Raw genomic sequence first — 21,559 nt, 5'->3', positions numbered from 1 at the left:
TAATTCAGACCTGATCGTAGATGTGCTAAATTTAGCACAGCTACGTTCATTCACCCAGACATGCGGGGAGACGCCCAGCACAGGACTAGTCCACCCCACATATCAGGCCCAACGTCCCCGCAGAAGTACAAAAGCATTGCACAGATGCGATGCTTTTGTACTTCAGGAGTAGCTCCTGGCCAGCGCAGCTCCTGCGTGCTGGCCGGGAGCTACTCGTCGCTGCCCGGGTCGCAGTGGCTGCGTGTGACGTCACGCAGCCGTCGCTGCCCGGAACGGTACGGCCACATGCCTGTGTTGGCTGGACTGCGCCCGCCCCCTCCCGCCCAGCGACTGCCTCTGCCTGTCAGTCAGGCAGAGGCGATCGCTGGGCAACGACAGCCGTCGGCTGTCTGGCATGCGCTGGTGCACTGCGGCGCTGGCGCATGCGCACTTCTGACCTCTGCGATGAACAGCAGCGTGCGATCAGGTCAGAATGACCCCCAAAGACCAGAGTTTACAATAGAACTATTCTGGGTCCACAATTGAGCTACAAGAGGTCACCTATTTCATCACAAGCTGGTAACTAAAGCCTCGTACACACGGGGCAGATGTGTGCTGAGCGAGGGGGTGGCGGCACATGGGGGGACGCTCACTTTATACAGCAGTGAAGCGAGTGATCTACTAGATTTGGCATGCATGCTATGGGCATACACTTGGAGAGATCTGTGCTTGATTTCTAAGCAATCTAGTCAGATTGCTTAGAATTTAAGATGGGATCTCTCCATGTGTACACCACTCTCGCAATTTTGCCTTTCCCAGGACTGTGGCCAGTCTACATGGACAACTTTGCATATAAATCCCAGCCTATGCAATTTTTATAATATATTTTTTCAATGCAGTGCTAATGTGTGCCACTTTTCTCTCTTTTATGCAATTTGCTCATTTTTATATCACGTTGCAACGGTCATTTTATGTTTATTGTATGTGAATAAATGTAATATATTTGTTATCATATCCAGCTCTCTAGTGATGTCTATACCTTTCCTACACTAATGTACATTAGTAGCCGTGCCCATCGGAGCCATCTTAACAGCAGTGTAGGCCCTTGGCTAAGGCAATACACTGGGGCATTGGCAAACACAGGGGGGGTTTCCTTCTCTTGGCAAGTGGTTCAAATTATGAAACAATAGCAATGGTATAGGTGGTCATTCCAAGTTGATCGCAGCCAGCAACTTTGCGATCAACTAGTCCACGCCTATGGGGGAGTGTATGTTAGCTTAGCAGGGCTGCGATCGCTTGTGCAGCCCTGCTAAGCTAAAAAAAATTCAAGTAAAAGAAGACCAGCCCTGGACATACTCACCCTGTGCGACGATCTGTGTGATGCTGGAGCCGGCTTTGACGTCAGACATTCGCCCTCCGTTCTCCTGGACACGCCTGCGTTTTCTTCTCCACTCCCCGAAAACGGTCTCCAACGGTCCGGATCCGCCCAGGTACACCTTCTTTCTGTCAATCTTCTTGCGGTCAGCTCTGCGACCGCTTTCTTCGTTCTCCTGGACGTAACCCGACGACCCCTGTCGCCGGGCAATGTCGCGCACGCGCAGTGCGCCTACCGCGCATGCGCATACCGGACCCATTCACACCGCAGCGACAAACCGCTGCGTGCGAACGGGTCACAATGACCCCCATAATACGATTACTAAAGCTGCCACCACATCATGCAGTTTAAATGACAGAGCGGAGCTGCTGCACATGCTCAATGGTAGCAGCTTCTTCTACTCTACCAAGTTTGCTGCGCGTGTGGATCTGAGTCCACAATCAGTGCCCTGGACCAGAGAGCAGCTGCCAGGAAGAAGAGACAGGAGCCGTACTATGAGGTGGGAGAATGTGTGCTTAGAAAGTGCAGTACTTGTTCTATTATGTTTTTGTATTCATTTACTAATGTATATTTAACCTTTTCCTGACCACTTATTTATGTTATTTAAATGTTTGATACCGCTTATACTCACTGGCGTTTCTATAATGGGTGCAGTGTGTGTGGTGCACACGGGCTCCTGAGTCCAGAGGGGGCCCCCACTGCACACGCTGCACCCATTTTCTGAATACTCACCCCTCCAGAGTCCCGCGGCGACGTCCACGGCGGTGTTAAAACTCTGTGAAAATGGCCCAGTGGCCAATTACACGGAGTTCTGCGCATGCGCAGTAGAGAAATCTCAGGGTAAATGGCCGCCGCGCCATTTTCCCGGAGATCTGCACATGCGCAGTAGAGGCTGAGCGCTCTAGTGCTCAGACTCTCAGCGCTGCCAGCAGAGAGGAGGGGGCCCGAACGGAGTAGGCTGCACCCGGGCCTCCTCCTCTCTTAAAACGCTGCTGCTTATACTAGAGACCATCTATAGTTAGAGTCCATCTCTAGTCTCCTATATAATAGCCCAGATCTCTGACTCTGTGAGTCATAGAGTCACAGATCTGCCCAAATATATAGGAGAGGTGGCTGGTTGTAGGCCATGATCCTTTTACTTTCTGGTGAGTAGTTTATGCACCCGCCCCTCCCCCACCCGCGGCACCTCCGCACCTCTCCCACCTGTGGCACCCCGCAACCACCCCTCCCCCACCCGCAGCACCTCTGAAACCCCTCCCCCAATCCCATCCCACCCTCCCCCAAACGTACCCCCCTGCACTCGCCCCACCCCCACGGACAGCACCTCCAGACCCCCTACTTCATACGCAGCCCCCGCACCCGCCCCTCCCCCACCAGCAGCATCTACATACTCCCTCCCCCATCCACGCCCGCCCACCCTTCCCCCACCCGCAGCACCTCTGGACCCCCTCCCCCATCCGCGCCCCCCTCTGCATCTGCCCCTCCCCCACCCACAGCACCCCCGCACTCGCCCCTCCCCCACCCGCGGTGGCTCAGGACTCCCGCACCCCTGCAACCACCTCTCCCCAACCCCAGCACCCCCGGACCATCTCCCCCATCCGCGTCTCCCCCGCACCTGCCATTCCTCCAACCACAGCACCTACTAGGTGATTCATCATGCCCTGCGTGCGATGTTCACGCCATCACAAGGGGCTACGGCCCCTTAACCATCGCACGCCCTTTGTCCGTGCAATATTTAACCACTCACACAATTATGATTGAAGGTAATACTCCATATATTAAAAATATTGCAGGGCGTGCAAGGCTTAAAGGGGCGTAGCCGCTTGCGACGGTGTGAAAAGTGCCCATAGGGCGCAATGAATCACCTAGTGTTAAATATTAATACTGTATTCCATACAGTATCCAGTGTATAAAATTACCAATGTTTAAATTTATGTTGAGGGTTATTACTAGGTTCTTTTACCGTTCCCGAAGTCTTCTGCATTTGCTCCAATGTTCCACAGAGTGGGAGATTGTGGACTTCATTTGGAAACCCCCCTCTAGAAATCCTACGTTTGCCACTGGGCCCCTACCCACCCTGCAGCGGTAAGGGTGGGGGTGCTATCACCCCGACTGCTGCATAAGTGAGCAGCATACACTTGCCACCCTAACCCCATAGCACCAAAGCCACCTGGGTCACAATCCCAGCAACACCTCCCACATCCACCCGTGGTAGGGCGACGTACCAGGGGTGGGTAGACAGCAGTACCCACAGTACCCCTCCCAGGGCCGGTTCGAGAGCCCTCTGCGCCCCGGGCAGGAATTGGGGGCGTGGCTTAATACACGGGGCGTGGTCAGGCACGCCCCCTGTACAGTAGTAGCACCGCTTAAGTGCTGAGCGGTGCGCGATGACGTCATCGCGCACCGCACAGCAAAAGGTCCTCTCCACGAAAGGAAACTGGACGCATAGCGTCTAGTTCCCTTCGCGGAGATGACCTTTGCTCTGCGGTGCGCGATGACGTCATCGCGCGCCGCTCAGCAAAGGTCCTCTCCACGAAGGGAAACTAGATGCTACGCGTCTAGTTCCCTTCGCAGGGGACACAGCAGCGGACAGCACACAGCGGGCAGAGGGCACAGCAGTGCGGAGGGCACAGCAGTGGCGGATCTTGCCATGGTGCGGCGCCCTCCGGATGGCGCCAGCGCCCTCCGGAAGGCGGCGCCCCGGGCAAAAGTCCTGCTTGCCCGTGGCAAGATCCGCTACTGACCCCTCCGGTCATCTGTACTAAGCCACAACGTAGCACACCCACCTTCCCCACCTTGGCGGCACAGACAGGCGCAAGCAAGAACGCTGCAAACCCCCCCACCGTGTGTTGGCTTGCAGGTGCGCGGCGGACTCACAGTGTCGGCAACAGGGGCGCCACACTGACGGTTCCTGGGCTCCCCACTACCCCACCACAAACTGTCACACAGGCGACTCCGTCCGACACTGTATCGGGAGCCCCCTTGAGCGCAACGGCGGGACCCAGTGCACTTCCACAGCATCGTCAGCCGCACGTGTGTGGTTGCGGGTGACAGGCCTGTTGGCAGTCCTGGCCCCAGCGGTAGTTGTAAAAAGAAATGGCTCCCCTCGCAGCAGTATCCATCTGCACCCCCAGGCAACAACTAAACAGGCACACAATAATAGATGGGCACCCCCACCCCCCCCGACAATATCAGCCATCCTCCTCCCCCAATATCAGCCCCCCCCCCCCATAATATAAGCCACCCCCCTCTCCCCCTTCCCCCAAAATATCAGCCATTCCCTTCTCTTCTCCCCCCTCCCCCCAATATCAGCCATCCTGCCAAGGTAGTGAGGGGGAAGGGGGCGCTGCTGCTGGCTCATAAGCCAGAGATCTTATTGTGTGGCTGAGTAGGTGGTGGCAGGGTGGGGGTGCGGGTGGATGGTGGTGGGAGGGGGTTGGTTGAAATTTGCGCTGGGGGATCCGGGAGTGGGGAGAGCTCTGTCGTCCGCACCCAGACAGTTGCGGGTGACGGGCGTGTGGAAGTGCAGAGGGAGCGGGCGTTGTAGTGAGGGAGGCTGGCGGTAGACTCTCGGCCAGCTTCTTGACATAGTTTGTGCCGCGGTAGTGGGGAGGGGGGGAGCGGTCTGTGCGGGCGGTGCGTGGACGGCGTTTTGCCGTGATGTGTGTCCGGGGGGCAGCTTCAATCTGAGGGATGATAGGGAGGGTTAGCGGCGTCCTCGGTTGCGGCTGTATGTTCGCCCGTGGTGGGGAAGGTGTGTGCAGATGAGGGGAGGGGTGGTGTGGGGTGCGCCTGGCTGGGTGCCCATGCTAATCTGACGGATGGTAGGGAGGGTTAGCGGCAGCCTCGGTTGCGGCTGTATGTCCCGCCGTGGTGTGGAAGGTGTGTGCAGATGAGGGGAGGGGTTGTGTGGGGTGCGCCTGCCTGGGTGGCCATGCTTACCTGGCAGTGTGGGCCGTCTGTGCACTGGGAATGGTGGGTGCAATCTCTGGCTGGTGCTCCCTTCTGCTAGTGGTGTGCTGACACTGGGACAGGCCAGGAGCTGCTAAGTCCGCCCAGGTCTGTGACTCCACCCAGCGTTAGAAATGCAGGCACAGAGTCACAGGGCTAATATATAGGAGATGTGAGTGCTCCTATACATTCATACACTGTATATATGGTTATATGTGAGCGCTCCTATACATTCATACACTGTATATATGGTTATATGTGAGTACTCCTATACATTCATACACTCTATATATGGTTATATGTGAGTACTCCGATACATTCATACACTGTATATATGGTTATATGTGAGTGCTCCTATACATTCATACACTGTATATATGGTTATATGTGAGTACTCCGATACATTCATACACTGTATGTATGGTTATATGTGAGTACTCCTATACATTCATACACTGTATATATGGTTATATGTGAGTACTCCGATACATTCATACACTGTATGTATGGTTATATGTGAGTACTCCTATACATTCATACACTGTATATATGGTTATATGTGAGTACTCCGATACATTCATACACTGTATGTATGGTTATATGTGAGTACTCCTATACATTCACACACTGTGTGTATGGTTATAGGTGAGTGCTCCTATACATTCACACACTGTATATATGGTTATATGTGAGTGCTCCTATACATTCATACACTGTATATATGGTTATAGGCGAGTGCTCCTATACATTCATACACTGTATGTATGGTTATAGGTGAGTGCTCCTATACATTAATACACTGTATGCATGGTTATAGGTGAGTACTCCTATACATTCATACACTGTATATATGGTTATAGGCGAGTGCTCCTATACATTCATACACTGTATGTATGGTTATATGTGAGTACTCCAATACATTCATACACTGTATATATGGTTATAGGTGAGTGCTCCTATACATTCATACACTGTATGTATGGTTATATGTGAGTGCTCCTATACATTCACACACTGTGTGTATGGTTATAGGTGAGTGCTCATATACATTCACACACTGTATATATGGTTATATGTGAGTACTCCAATACATTCATACACTGTATATATGGTTATATGTGAGTACTCATATACATTCATACACTGTATATATGGTTATAGGCGAGTGCTCCTATACATTCATACACTGTATATATGGTTATAGGCGAGTGCTCCTATACATTCATACACTGTATGCATGGTTATAGGTGAGTACTCCTATACATTCATACACTGTATATATGGTTATAGGCGAATGCTCCTATACATTCATACACTGTACAGTATATATGGTTATAGGCAAATGCTCCTATCCATTCATACACTGTATATATGGTTATAGGCGAGTGCTCCTATACATTCATACACTGTATATATGGTTATATGTGAGTACTCCTATACATTCATACACTGTATATATGGTTATATGTGAGTGCTCCTATACATTCATACACTGTATATATGGTTATATTTGAGTACTCCTATACATTCATACACTGTATATATGGTTATAGGTGAGTGCTCCTATACATTCATACACTGTATATATGGTTATAGGTGAGTGCTCCTATACATTCATACACTGTATATATGGTTATATGTGAGTGCTCCTATACATTCATACACTGTATATATGGTTATATGTGAGTACTCCTATACATTCATACACTGTATATATGGTTATAGGCGAGTGCTCCTATACATTCATACACTGTATATATGGTTACTAGGTGCTTCATCGCGCCCTACGGGCGCTCTTCACACCGTCGCAAGGGGCTACGCCCCCTTAACCCTTGCATGCCTTTCTGGGGTTCAATATTTGTGTTATATGGAGTATTACCTGCATTCCTTTGTTAGTGGTTAAATATTGCACAATGAAAGGGCGTGCGATGGTGAAGGAGGCGCAGCCCCTTGCGACGGCGTGAACAGCACCTGCAGGCCACAATGTACAGAATGTAGCGGGTGCGGGGGGTACTGCGGATGGTGTCTGTAGATGCTGCGGATGGAGGGGGGGCGGAAGTGGGGGTGGGGCCCGGATGGGGAAGGGTTGGGAGGTGCTGCGGGTGGGGGAGGGGCAGAGGAGTGGGGGATGCAGATGGGGGAGGGGTCCGGAGGCACTGCAGGTGGGGGAGGGGCAGGGGTGCCATTGGTGGGGGAGGGGCAGGTGTGGGGATGTTGCAGATGGGTGAAGGGTTCCGGAGGTGCTGTGGGATGGGAAGGGGCGGGAGTGCCACTGGTGGGGGAAGGGGTCCGTAGGCGCCATGGGTAGGGGAGGGGCAGGTACGGGTGTTGCGGCAGATGGGGAAGGAGGTCCGGAGGTGCTGCAGGTGGTGGTGGGGCAGGTGCGGGGGTGCCATTGGTGGGGGAGGGGTGGGTGAGGGGGGGACCGCGGATGGAGGAGGGTGTCTGCAGATTCTGTGGGGGGAGGGGGGCAGGTGTGGGGGAGACATATAAGGGGGGTGAATGGTGGAGGGGGCCTGGAGATTGCTGGGGGTGGTGAAGGGGCGGAGGAGTGGGAGCCGCGGGTGGTGTAGGGGGTCTGGAGGCACAGCATGTGGGGGAGGGGTGGAGTGCTGCATGTGGTGGAGGGGAAGGTGCGGAGGTGTGGTGCATTGGGGAGAGGTCTGGAGGTGCTGCGGGTACTGTACCTGCCAAAAAGGTAGTTGGAGGGTATGCAGTAACAGGGCCAGGACAGGGGTGACAGGGTCAGAACAGGGTTGACTGGGCCAGGACAGGGGTGACAGGGTCAGAACAGGGGTGACGGGGCCAGGACAGGGGTGACGGGGCCAGGACAGGGGTGACGGGGCCAGGACATGGGCGACGGGGCCAGGACAGAAATGACAGGGACAGGATATGGGTGACAGGGTCAGTGTAGGGGCGGCAGGACCAGGACAGGGGTGTCAGGGCCAGTATAGGGTTGACAGGGCAAGCACAGGGGTGACAGGGCCAGGATAGGGGTAGCAGGGCCAGCATAAGGGTGACAGGGCCAGGATAAGGGTGAAAGGGCCAGGATAAGGGTGAAAGGGCCAGGATAAGGGTGGCAGGTCAAGGCCGGGGTTACAGGGACATGACAGAACACAGGGCATGGGAGAGATTGGTATTAGGGACAAAACAGTGGTGACAGACAGATGTGTCTTACCGGAGTCACTGCTGCTGGCTGCTGCTGTTCCACTCCAACCTGTTGGCATCTGCTGCTGGTGGAGACTTGGCATGGCTGACTCTCTTAGGCTGTATTCCTGCTTCCTCTGCCCGTCCGCATCACTCCCCCCCTCCTCAGTCACACACCGCAGACCTCGCGCAGCTGCCGGGCACTGTGGTAAGGTGAGACTGGGAGTGACTGGTTAGCCCCCAGGAGATGCTGCGGCTGGAGGGAGGAGGGGGTCATAGCATGCACGTGGCGCGGACCTCACAGCTGCTGGGCACTATGGTAAGGGGAGACTGGGAGTGACTGGTTAGCTCCCAGGAGACGCTGATGCTGGAGGGAGGAGGGGGTCAGAGCCTGCAAGCAGCGCGGACTTCTGCAGCGCTACCCGCCGGCTAAAGTGTGTGAAGGAGCTGGGCGCAACTCACTGCGGGTGGCAGCGCTGCAGCTAGCGGTGGGGTCGCAGGGGCTGGAGATAACAGAGGCAGTACGGAAAGTGCACAGCGGCTGGTGACCCACAAAACTACAGCTAAGAAGCGTGGAGTGTGCCAGAATGTGACGTTCCTCCCTGCCAGAGAGACCCTGCTGAGTATGCTGATGTGGGGGTCAAGTATGGCATACCCCCTCACACACCCCCATACCTCCCAAATGTCCCAATTTTCGCGGGACAGTCCCATTTTTTGGGGTCTGTCCCGCTGTCCCACCCGCGGGTTGCAGTGTCCTGCGGTGGGGGGGGGGCAGTTGGAAAGCTCCTGTACTCGCTGTTCTGCTTAGCAGAGCAGCGGTGAATAGTGGAGACAGAGGGAGAGGGGGCATCAGGGGGTACGGATTAAGGGGGGGTTCCAGCAGCAGAGCCGGATTAAGGGGGGGGGGGGGCAGGCGGTACGTACCGTTGGCCCCACAGTTTTAGGGGTCCCCCCGGCTCGAGTAGCTCTGTCCCAGCTCAGAAGCTCCCCCAGCAACAACGGCAGCATTGTGCTACAGTCAGCACACGCTGCTGCGTATTGGCAGGTCTGTGGTGTTGCAGGGAGGCAGCAGTCTCCCTGCTTTCTTCTGCCTGTGCGGGTGTGTAGGGGGGAGCGACCACCTCCTCTGGATTTACCCCTAGCTGAGGGGCCAAAATACCATAAAAAATAATAATAAAAAAAAAAAAATCCCGGAATTTGCATAATGGGGCGTGGCCTCGCGGGGCGCGATTAGGCCACGCCCCCAACCCACAGCAGGCACAGCAATGAGATAGGGCTCCCCTGTCTCAAGTACCCTGTGCCCCCCGGACTCATAATCAGCCCCTGGGGGCATGCCAGCAGCTCACAGAGCGCTGGGCATGCCCCCTCACTGACGAAGCCACGCCCCCTTTTCGCTGTGTGTGTGTGTGTGTGTGTGTGTGTGTGTGTGTGTGTGTGAAAGCTGGGAGGTATGCACCCCTGCCTGTGCCATGTCCATACTATCTGCTTCTGCAGCTGCTCCTAGTGTCCTATAGATTTGGCCAGATCTGTGACTCATTTGACTAACTCCGCCCACTGTTGTGACTCCGCCCAGCGTTAGCAAATGAATCACAAGATCACAGATCTGGGCTATTATATAGGAGATAGGCGAGTGCTCCTATACATTCATACACTGTATATATGGTTATATGTGAGTGCTCCTATACATTCATACACTGTATATATGGTTATAGGTGAGTGCTGCTATACATTCATACACTGTATGTATGGTTATAGGTGAGTGCTGCTATACATTCATACACTGTATGTATGGTTATAGGCGAGTGCTCCTATACATTCATACACTGTATATATGGTTATAGGCGAGTGCTCCTATACATTCATACACTGTATATATGGTTATATGTGAGTGCTCCTATACATTCATACACTGTATATATGGTTATAGGCGAGTGCTCGCCTCTTATACATATATACCCTGTAAATGGTTATATAGTACTCTAATAAACACTGCATATGGGCCCTCATTCCGAGTTGATCGCACGTAGAACTTTTTGCTGCTCGTGCAATCAACTAGACGCCGCCTATGGGGGAGTGTATTTTAGCATAGCAGGGATGCGATCGCTTGTGCAACCCTTCTATGCTAAGAAAGTTTCCTGCAAAACATGACCAGGGTCAGACCCAGAGCCGGCCCTAACCAATATGATGCCCTAGGCAAGATTTTGTTTGGTGCCCTCTAGCACCACCGCTAGCTCCGCCTCTGACCCTGCACCCCTTTTCCAGCACCATCACCCCTCACCCATAGCAGTCCTCATTTTCATGTTCCTACCCCCTATATTTAAAATAGGAACAGTGTGCACATTCTGCGCGCATCCCAAAGAGGGGTGTGTTTTTGCTGGGAAGGGGCATGGGCACACAATAGTACCCCCAATTCAAATTATGCCTCACAGTGGTGCAACTTTATTCACATTTTATTATGTAATAGTGTCCCTTATTCACGTTACATCACACAGTAGTACCACTTTACAATATATACGTTACTCCTCACAGTAGAGCCCCTTATTCACATTACATCACACTGATATGCTCCTTATTCATATTACACCACACCCTATTGCTCTTTATTCACATTAGACCACACAGTAGTGCCCTTTCTATACATTATGCCACATAGTAGAGCACTTTATACACATAATGCCACACATTAGTAATGCATTTATACACATAATACCACACAGTAATGCCCCTTACACATATGACACACATTATTAATGTCCTTATAAACATAATGTGCCTTACACATTCTGCCAACCTTTATTAATGCCCTTATACACATAATGGGGATCATTCCGACCCGTTCGCATGCAGCGGTTCTTCACTGCAGTGCGAACGGGTTGGAACTGTGCATGCGCGGCGTGCGCATTGCACACGCGTGTCGTTGCCTGGCGACGGATGTTGCCAGGCAACGGAGCGGCAAGCGGAAAAAAAAGACGCAGCGCTGGATGGAAGAAGATTGACAGTGGAGAGGCGTTCTGGGGCGGATACTCACCGTTGGAGGCCATTTTCGGGGAGTGGTAAGAAGAACGCAGGCGTGTCCAGGCGAACAGAGGGCGGATGGCTGACGTCAGGACCGGGACCTTCATCGCTGGGTAAGTAGCTGCAGGGCTAGTCTTGTTTTGCATTAAACTTTTTAAGCATAGCAGGGCTGCACAAGCGATCGCAGCCCTGCTATGCTAAAATACACTCCCCCATAGGCGGGGATTAGTTGATCGCAGCAGCAGCAAAAAGTTGCTGGCTGCGATCAACTTGGAATGACCCCTCAATGTCCCTTACACATGTGCTGCACATTATTAATGCATTTATTCACATGGCATGCATAATGCCTCTTATGCCGAATACTATTGCACAATCAACCTACCTGCACACAGCACTCACACGGCTGCTAACACGGTGACCTCTGCCTCTGCTTGGATACAGATGTGTCCTCATACATCTTGCCTCAATACACCATGCAGCAGGAGATGCCTTGTGTGAGTCAGCTGGCAGCTCTCCTAACGTCGGGCACCTTTTTTTTGTATGAAAATGCATCTTCTTTGCATTTCTGTATGGCTAGGATGCACAAGCAGCTTCTGCTGAATAAAATGATATGCGGCATGCTTATATACTGTGTGCGACTGTGGCTGTATCTGCATACAAAATGCTACACACAGAATATAGGCATGCCGCATATCATTTTAATCAGCAGAAGCTGCTGGTGCCCCTAGGCATGCCAAATACCCTAGGCAGTTGCCTAGTTTGCTTATGCTTAGGGCCGGCTCTGGTCAGACCTACTTACCCTGTGCGATGGGTCCAGCGACGAAGGTCCCTGGATTGACGTCAGACATCCGCCCTCCAAACGCCTGGACACGCCTGCGTTCGGATCTACTCACACGGAAAACGGTGAGTATCCACCCCGAAACGCCTCCCCGCTGTCAGTCTTCTTGTGATCGCTCTAGCGATCACTTTCTTCTCTCTTCTGGTCGTTGCCCGGCGATGGCTGTCGCTGGGCATTGACGTTCGTGCGCATTGTGGGCGCCGCGCATGTGCAGTTCCGACCCATTCACACTGCAGTGAAGAAACACTGCATGCGAACGGGTCGGAATGACCCCCATGGTTACATGGCTCTTGTATGTATATAGGGGGTCATTCCGAGTTGATCGCTCGCTAGCTACTTTTAGCAGCCGTGCAAACGCATAATCGCCGCCCACGGGGGAGTGGTTTTTCACTTTGCAAGAGTGAGAACGCCTGTGCAGCCGAGTGGTACAAAAATATTTTATACGAAACAAGACCAGCCCTGTAGTTACTTATTTTGTGCGATGAATGCAGCGACAAAGGTCCTGGAATTGACGTCAGATACCCGCCCAGCAAACGCCTGGACACGCCTGCGTTTTCCCAAACACTCCCAGAAAACGGTCAGTTGACACCCACAAACGCCCTCTTCCTGTCAATCTCCTTGCGATCGGCTGTGCGAATGGAATCTTCGCTAGATCCAGTGCACAGCAGCGATGCTCTTTGTGCCCATACATGATCGCACGTGTGCATTGCGGCGCATACGCATGCGCGTGTGCATTATGGTGCATACGCATGCGCGTGTGCATTATGGCGCATACGCATGTGCAGTTTTGCCATTTTTTAACCTGATCACTGCGCAGCAAAAATCGGCAGCGAGCGATCAACTTGGAATGACCCCCAAAGACACGGTTAAGTATTGACACAGCATTGGGATAGTGCTCCTGTACATGTGTATATACGGCGGTGCGGTCTCCCGTCCTCATACATCGATCTATGTAAATACAGTATGGTATGGTAATATGCGAGTGCTCCTGTATGTGTATATAGACGGTAAGGTGGGAGAGAGTGCTCCTGTACAGGTATATATACGGCAGTGTACTCTCCTATCACATCTAGGGTTTGTTTAAATATCAGTGATGATACAGTGTATACAATCAACTGCGGCTGGTGGTGCACGCATGCGCAGATCTGCCCAGCAGCTCAGGGCAGGAAGACTTGTTTCGGGCAGCTGTGTGTACCTATGCCGGGCGTGACAGCACTGGGCACGGGCTGTTGGGCTGCAGGATCACTGCTTATTCTCCTCGCTGCCATCTCCCTTCACCAGGAGTACTCCGATCCCGGGGAGCTGCCCAGGTATTATTAACCCATTCTGCACCACACAGTGCTAGGTGTTACCCCTCTGTGCCCCCCCCCCCCCCGCCCACACACAATTGGCAAGTGTTACCCCTCTGTGCCCCACACACAGTGCTAGGTGTTACCCCATAGTTGCCTACCTGACCCTCTCCATGAGGGAGAAAATGCTCTGTTCCTGGACTTTCCTGGTAATGTATGATTGCCATCACCTGTGGTGAAACACCTTTCTTATCAATTACCTAGCTCACCACAGGTGATGGCAATCATACATTACCAGGAAAGTCCAGGAACAGAGCATTTTCTCCCTCATGGAGAGGGTCAGGTAGGCAAGTATGTGTTACCCCTCTGTGCCCCCGCCCACACACAATTGGCAAGTGTTACCCCTCTGTGCCCCACACACATTGCCTGGTAACTCCTCTGTGCCCCACACACATTGCCTGGTAACTCCTCTGTGCCCCACACACAGTGCCAGGTGATACCCTTCTGTGTAGCTATGGCTGGCGTGATGGCTCTGGGCACGGGCTGTCGGGTGCTCCCATCTGCGTTCACCAGGAGCACTGTGATCACGAGGAGCTGCCCAGGTAGCTGCCCTCTGTGCACTACACACAGTGCCAGTTGTTACCCCTCTATGTCCCCCGACCCCCACACACAGAGTGCCATTTATATCCCCCCTGTGCCCCACACAGAATGCCAGTTGTTATGAGCCCTGTGCCCCACACACAGTGCTAGGTGTTACCCCTCTCTGCCCCACACACAGTGCCAGGTGTTTTCCCCTCTATACCCAATCCAGAGTGCCAGGTGTTGGTTCCCCTGTACCCCACCCACAGTGCCAGGTGTTACCCCTCTGTGCACCACACCCACCGTGCCAAGTGTTGCCCCTCTGTGGCCCACCCACAGTGCCAGGTGTTGCCCCATTCTATGTCCCACACACAGTGCCAGGTGTTACCCCTCTGTGCCCCACACACAGTGCCAGGTGTTACCCTTCTGTGTAGCTATGGCGGTCGTGATGGCTCTGGGCACGGGCTGTCGGGTGCTGCCATCTCCGTTCACCAGGAGCACTCTGATCCCGGGGAGCCACCCAGGTATTAACCCTCTGTGCCCCACACACAGTGCCAGTTGCTACCCCTCTATGTCCCCCACACACAGATTGCCATTTATATCCCCCCTTTGCCCCACACAGAGTGCCAGTTGTTATGAACCCTGTGCCCCACACACAGTGTCAGGTGTTACCCCTCTATACCCAATCCAGGGTGCCAGGTGTTGGTTCCCCTGTGCCCCTCCCACAGTGCAAGGTGTTACCCCTCTGTGCCCCACCCACAGTGCCAAGTCTTGACCCTCTGTGGCCCACCCACAGTGCCAGGTGTTGCCTCCTCTATGTCCCACACACAGTGCCAGGTGTTGCCCCCTCTGTGCCCCACCCACGGTGCCAGGTGTTACCCCTCTGCGCCCCACACACAGTGCCATGTGTTACCCCTCTGCGCCCCACACACAGTGCCATGTGTTACCCCTCTGCGCCCCACACACAGTGCCAGGTGTTACTCCTCTGCGCCCCACACACACAGTGCCAGGTGTTACCCATCTATGTCCCCCACACACAGAGTGCCATTTATATCCCCCCTGTGCCCCACACAGAGTGCCAGTTGTTATGAGCCCTGTGCCCCACACACAGTGCCAGGTGTTACCCCTCTCTGCCCCACACACAGTGCCAGGTGTTTCTCCCCTCTATACCCAATCCAGAGTGCCAGGTGTTGGTTCCCCTGTGCCCCACCCACAGTGCCAGGTGTTGCCCCCCTCTCTGTCCCACACACAGTGCCAGGTGTTGCCCCCTCTCTGCCCCACCCACGGTGCCCGGTGTTACCCCTCTCTGCCCCACACACAGTGCCAGGTGTTACCTTTCTGTGCTCCACACACAGTGCTGGTGTTACCCCTCTGTGCCCCACACACAGTGCCAGGTGTTACCCTTCTGTGCCCCACACACAGTGCCAGGTGTTACCCCTCTGTGCCCCACACACAGTGCCAGGCATTACCCATCTGTGCCCCACCCACAGTGCCAGGTGTTCCCCCCTCGAGTGCCCCGACCACAGTGCCATGTGTAACCCCTCTGTGCCCCACACAAAGTGCCAGGTGTTACCCTTTCTCTGCAGCACACCAGGCACAGAATTGATGTGAATTAATGCAAACAATTGTCTGTTAACCCCTTACCATCCATCTACATGATTGTCATAAATCTCTTATTACTTAGTACTATTATGGGGGGAGTAGAGAGAGAGAGAGAGAGAGAGAGAAAGTGACGACGAGGCTGAAGTTAGCTTCTTATTCGGCCAGCTTCTTATTCACTTCTTATTCAAGCTCCAGCTTCTTATTCACTTCTTATTCGAACTCCAGCTTCTTATTCAGATCATTCAGTTTCGCAAGGGTTAATGAGTCTTCTGTCACAAATTTGACACCTGAAATCAACAGAGTAGGGTCCCTTGCATGTGACCCACTTGTATTTTGCCTGGCCCAACACTGTTTTGGGCATGAAATACACTGGCAAAGTGGGCACACACACCATATTTTGCCATTTTGAATAAGTAGCTGTAGTTTTGCAAGGGTTAACTAGTCTTGGGCCACAAATTTGACACCTGAAATCAACAGAGAGTGGTCACTTGCATGTGACCCACTTGTATTTTGCCTGGCCCAACGCTGTTTTGGGCATGAAATACACTGGCAAAGTGGGCACACACACCATATTTTACCATTTTGAATAAGTAGCTGTAGTTTTGCAAGGGTTAACCAGTCTTGGGCCACAAATCTGACACCTGAAATCAACAGAGGGTGGTCACTTACATGTGACGCAGTTGTATTTTGCTTGGCCCAATGCTGTTTTGGGCATGAAATATACTGGCAAAGTGGGCACACACACCATATTTTGCCATTTTGAATAAGTAGCTGTAGTTTAGCAAGGGTTAACTAGTCTTGGGCCACAAATTTGACCCCCAAAAACAACAGAGGGTGGTCACTTACATATGACGCAGTTGTATTTTGCTTGGCCCAACGCTGTTTTGGGCATGAAATACACTGGCAAAATGGGCACACACACCATATTTTGCCATTTTGAATAAGTAGCTGTAGTTTAGCAAGGGTTAACTAGTCTTGGGCCACAAATTTGACCCCCAAAAACAACAGAGGGTGGTCACTTACATATGACGCAGTTGTATTTTGCCTGGCCCAACGCTGTTTTGGGCATGAAATACACTGGCAAAGTGGGCACACACACCATATTTTACCATTTTGAATAAGTAGCTGTAGTTTTGCAAGGGTTAACCAGTCTTGGGCCACAAATCTGACACCTGAAATCAACAGAGGGTGGTCACTTACATATGACGCAGTTGTATTTTGCTTGGCCCAACGCTGTTTTGGGCATGAAATACAGTACACTGGCAAAGTGGGCACACACACCATATCTTACCATTTTGAATAAGTAGCTGTAGTTTTGCAAGGGTTAACCAGTCTTGGGCCACACATTTGACCCGCAAAAACAACAGAGGGTGGTCACTTGCATGTGACCCACTTGTATTTTTCCTGGCTCAACGCTGTTTTGGGCATGAAATACACTGGCAAAGTGGGCACACACACCATGATTTGCTATTTTGAATAAGTAGCTGTAGTTTTGCAAGGGTTAACCAGTCTTGGGCCACAAATTTGACAACTGAAATCAACAGAGGGTGGTCACTTACATATGACCCACTTGTATTTTGCTTGGCCCAACGCTGTTTTGGGCATGAAATACACTGGCAAAGTGGGCACAGACACCATTTTATAAATTGCCATTTTGAATAAGTAGCTGTAGTTTTGCAAGGGTTAACTAGTCTTGGGCCACAAATTTGACCCCTGAAATCAACAGAGGGTGGTCACTTACATATGACCCACTTGTATTTTGCTTGGCCCAACGCTGTTTTGGGCATACAATACACTGGCAAAGTGGGCACACACACCATATTTTGCCATTTTGAATAAGCAGCTGTAGTTTTGCAAGGGTTAACTAGTCTTGGGCCACAAATTTGACCCCTGAAATCAGCAGAGGGTGGTCACTTACATATCACCCACTTGTATTTTGTTTGGCCCAACGCTGTTTCGGGCATGAAATACACTGGCAAAGTGGGCACACACACCATATTTTACCATTTTGAATAAGTAGCTGTAGTTTTGCAAGGGTTAACCAGTCTTGGGCCACAAATTTGACACCTGAAATCAATAGAGGGTGGTCACTTACATATCACTCATTTGTATTTTGTTTGGCCCAACGCTGTTTTGAGCATGAAATATACTGGCAAAGTGGGCACACACCATATTTTGCCATTTTGAATAAGTAGCTGTAGTTTAGCAAGGGTTAACTAGTCTTGGGCCACAAATTTGACCCCCAAAAACAACAGAGGGTGGTCACTTACATATGACGCAGTTGTATTTTGCTTGGCCCAACGCTGTTTTGGGCATGAAATACACTGGCAAAGTGGGCACACACACCATATTTTGCCATTTTCAATAAGTAGCTGTAGTTTTGCAAGGGTTAACTAGTCTTGGGCCACAAATTTGACACCTGAAATCAACAAAGGGTGATCAGTTACATATGACCCACTTGTATTTTGCTTGGCCCAACGCTGTTTTGGGCATGAAATACACTGGCAAAGTGGGCACACACACCATATTTTGCCATTTTGAATAAGTAGCTGTAGTTTAGCAAGGGTTAACTAGTCTTGGGCCACAAATTTGACCCCCAAAAACAACAGAGGGTGGTCACTTACATATGACGCAGTTGTATTTTGCTTGGCCCAACGCTGTTTTGGGCATGAAATACACTGGCAAAGCGGGCACACACACCATATTTTGCCATTTTGAATAAGTAGCTGTAGTTTAGCAAGGGTTAACTAGTCTTGGGCCACAAATTTGACCCCCAAAAACAACAGAGGGTGGTCACTTACATATGACGCAGTTGTATTTTGCCTGGCCCAACGCTGTTTTGGCCACGAAATACACTGGCAAAGTGGGCACACACACCATATTTTACCATTTTGAATAAGTAGCTGTAGTTTTGCAAGGGTTAACCAGTCTTGGGCCACAAATTTGACACCTGAAATCAACAGAGGGTGGTCACTTACATATGACCCACTTGTATTTTGCTTGGCCCAACGCTGTTTTGGGCATGAAATACACTGGCAAAGTGGGCACACACACCATATTTTACCATTTTGAATAAGTAGCTGTAGTTTTGCAAGGATTAACCAGTCTTGGGCCACAAATCTGACACCTGAAATCAACAGAGGGTGGTCACTTACATGTGACGCAGTTGTATTTTGCTTGGCCCAACGCTGTTTTGGGCATGAAATATACTGGCAAAGTGGGCACACACACCATATTTTGCCATTTTGAATAAGTAGCTGTAGTTTAGCAAGGGTTAACTAGTCTTGGGCCACAAATTTGACCCCCAAAAACAACAGAGGGTGGTCACTTATATATGACGCAGTTGTATTTTGCCTGGCCCAACGCTGTTTTGAGCATGAAATATACTGGCAAAGTGGGCACACACCATATTTTGCCATTTTGAATAAGTAGCTGTAGATTAGCAAGGGTTAACTAGTCTTGGGCCACAAATTTGACCCCCAAAAACAACAGAGGGTGGTCACTTACATATGACGCAGTTGTATTTTGCTTGGCCCAACGCTGTTTTGGGCATGAAATACAGTACACTGGCAAAGTGGGCACACACACCATATTTTACCATTTTGAATAAGTAGCTGTAGTTTTGCAAGGGTTAACCAGTCTTGGGCCACACATTTGCCCCGCAAAAACAACAGAGGGTGGTCACTTGCATGTGATCCACTTGTATTTTTCCTGGCTCAACGCTGTTTTGGGCATGAAATACACTGGCAAAGTGGGCACACACACCATGATTTGCTATTTTGAATAAGTAGCTGTAGTTTTGCAAGGGTTAACCAGTCTTGGGCCACAAATTTGACAACTGAAATCAACAGAGGGTGGTCACTTACATATGACCCACTTGTATTTTGCTTGGCCCAACGCTGTTTTGGGCATGAAATACACTGGCAAAGTGGGCACAGACACCATTTTATAAATTGCCATTTTGAATAAGTAGCTGTAGTTTTGCAAGGGTTAACTAGTCTTGGGCCACAAATTTTACCCCTGAAATCAACAGAGGGTGGTCACTTACATATGACCCACTTGTATTTTGCTTGGCCCAACGCTGTTTTGGGCATACAATACACTGGCAAAGTGGGCACACACACCATATTTTGCCATTTTGAATAAGTAGCTGTAGTTTTGCAAAGGTTAACTAGTCTTGGGCCACAAATTTTACCCCTGAAATCAACAGAGAGTGGTCACTTGCATGTGACCCACTTGTATTTTGCCTGGCCCAATGCTGTTTTGGGCATGAAATACACTGGCAAAGTGGGCACACACACCATGTTTTGCCATTTTGAATAAGTAGCTGTAGTTTTGCAAGGGTTAACTAGTCTTGGGCCACAAATTTGACCCCTGAAATCAGCAGAGGGTGGTCACTTACATATCACCCACTTGTATTTTGTTTGGCCCAACGCTGTTTTGGGCATGAAATACACTGGCAAAGTGGGCACACACACCATATTTTGCCATTTTGAATAAGTAGCTGTAGTTTTGCAAGGGTTAACTAGTCTTGGGCCACAAATTTGACACCTGAAATCAATAGAGGGTGGTCACTTACATATCACTCATTTGTATTTTGTTTGGCCCAACGCTGTTTTGGGCATGAAATACACTGGCAAAGTGGGCACACACACCATATTTTGCCATTTTGAATAAGTAGCTGTAGTTTTGCAAGGGTTAAATAGTTTTGGGCCACAAATTTTACCCCTGAAATCAACAGAGGGTGGTCACTTACATATCACCCACTTGTATTTTGCTTGACCCAATGCTGTTTTGGGCATGAAATACACTGGCAAAGTGGGCATAAACACCATTTTATAAATTGCTATTTTGAATAAGTAGCTGTGGTTTTGCAAGGGTTAACTAGTCTTGGGCCACAAATTTGACACATGAAATCAGCAGAGGGTGGTCACTTACATATCACCCACTTGTATTTTGTTTGGCCCAACGCTGTTTTGGGCATGAAATACACTGGCAAAGTGGGCACACACAGCATATTTTGCCATTTTGAATAAGTAGCTGTAGTTTTGCAAGGGTTAACTAGTCTTGGGCCACAAATTTGACCCCTGAAATCAGCAGAGGGTGGTCACTTACATATCACCCACTTGTATTTTGTTTGGCCCAACGCTGTTTTGGGCATGAAATACACTGGCAAAATGGGCACACACACCATATTTTGCCATTTTGAATAAGTAGCTGTAGTTTTGCAAGGGTTAACTAGTCTTGGGCCACAAATTTTACCCCTGAAATCAACAGAGGGTGGTCACTTACATATCACCCACTTGTATTTTGCTTGGCCCAATGCTGTTTTGGGCATGAAATACACTGGCAAAGTGGGCATAAACACCATTTTATAAATTGCTATTTTGAATAAGTAGCTGTAGTTTTGCAAGGGTTAACTAGTCTTGGGCCACAAATTTTACCCCTGAAATCAACAGAGAGTGGTCACTTGCATGTGACCCACTTGTATTTTGCCTGGCCCAATGCTGTTTTGGGCATGAAATACACTGGCAAAGTGGGCACACACACCATATTTTGCCATTTTGAATAAGTAGCTGTAGTTTTGCAAGGGTTAACTAGTCTTGGGCCACAAATTTGACCCCTGAAATCAGCAGAGGGTGGTCACTTACATATCACCCACTTGTATTTTGTTTGGCCCAACGCTGTTTTGGGCATGAAATACACTGGCAAAGTGGGCACACACACCATATTTTACCATTTTGAATAAGTAGCTGTAGTTTTGCAAGGATTAACCAGTCTTGG

At 50.7% G+C, this 21,559-nt stretch overlaps 1 protein-coding gene across 1 annotated transcript in view; it reads left to right on the top strand.

Moving 5' to 3' along the window:
* The first annotated feature begins 13,414 nt into the window (after nt 1–13,414).
* HTATIP2 (HIV-1 Tat interactive protein 2) overlaps nt 13,415–21,559 on the top strand; it is a 65,101-nt gene continuing 56,956 nt past the window's right edge. Inside the window, exon 1 of the mRNA XM_063946377.1 lies at nt 13,415–13,615. Coding sequence (XP_063802447.1) covers nt 13,503–13,615 — 113 coding nt within the window. The 5' untranslated portion in view covers nt 13,415–13,502. The remainder of the gene's footprint in view (nt 13,616–21,559) is intronic.

Source organism: Pseudophryne corroboree, chromosome 11 (assembly GCF_028390025.1).
Source record: "Pseudophryne corroboree isolate aPseCor3 chromosome 11, aPseCor3.hap2, whole genome shotgun sequence".
Taxonomy (NCBI): Eukaryota; Metazoa; Chordata; class Amphibia; order Anura; family Myobatrachidae; genus Pseudophryne; species Pseudophryne corroboree.
The sequence above is the reverse complement of the archived record's forward strand: the minus strand, read 5'-3'. Positions and strand labels throughout refer to the sequence as shown.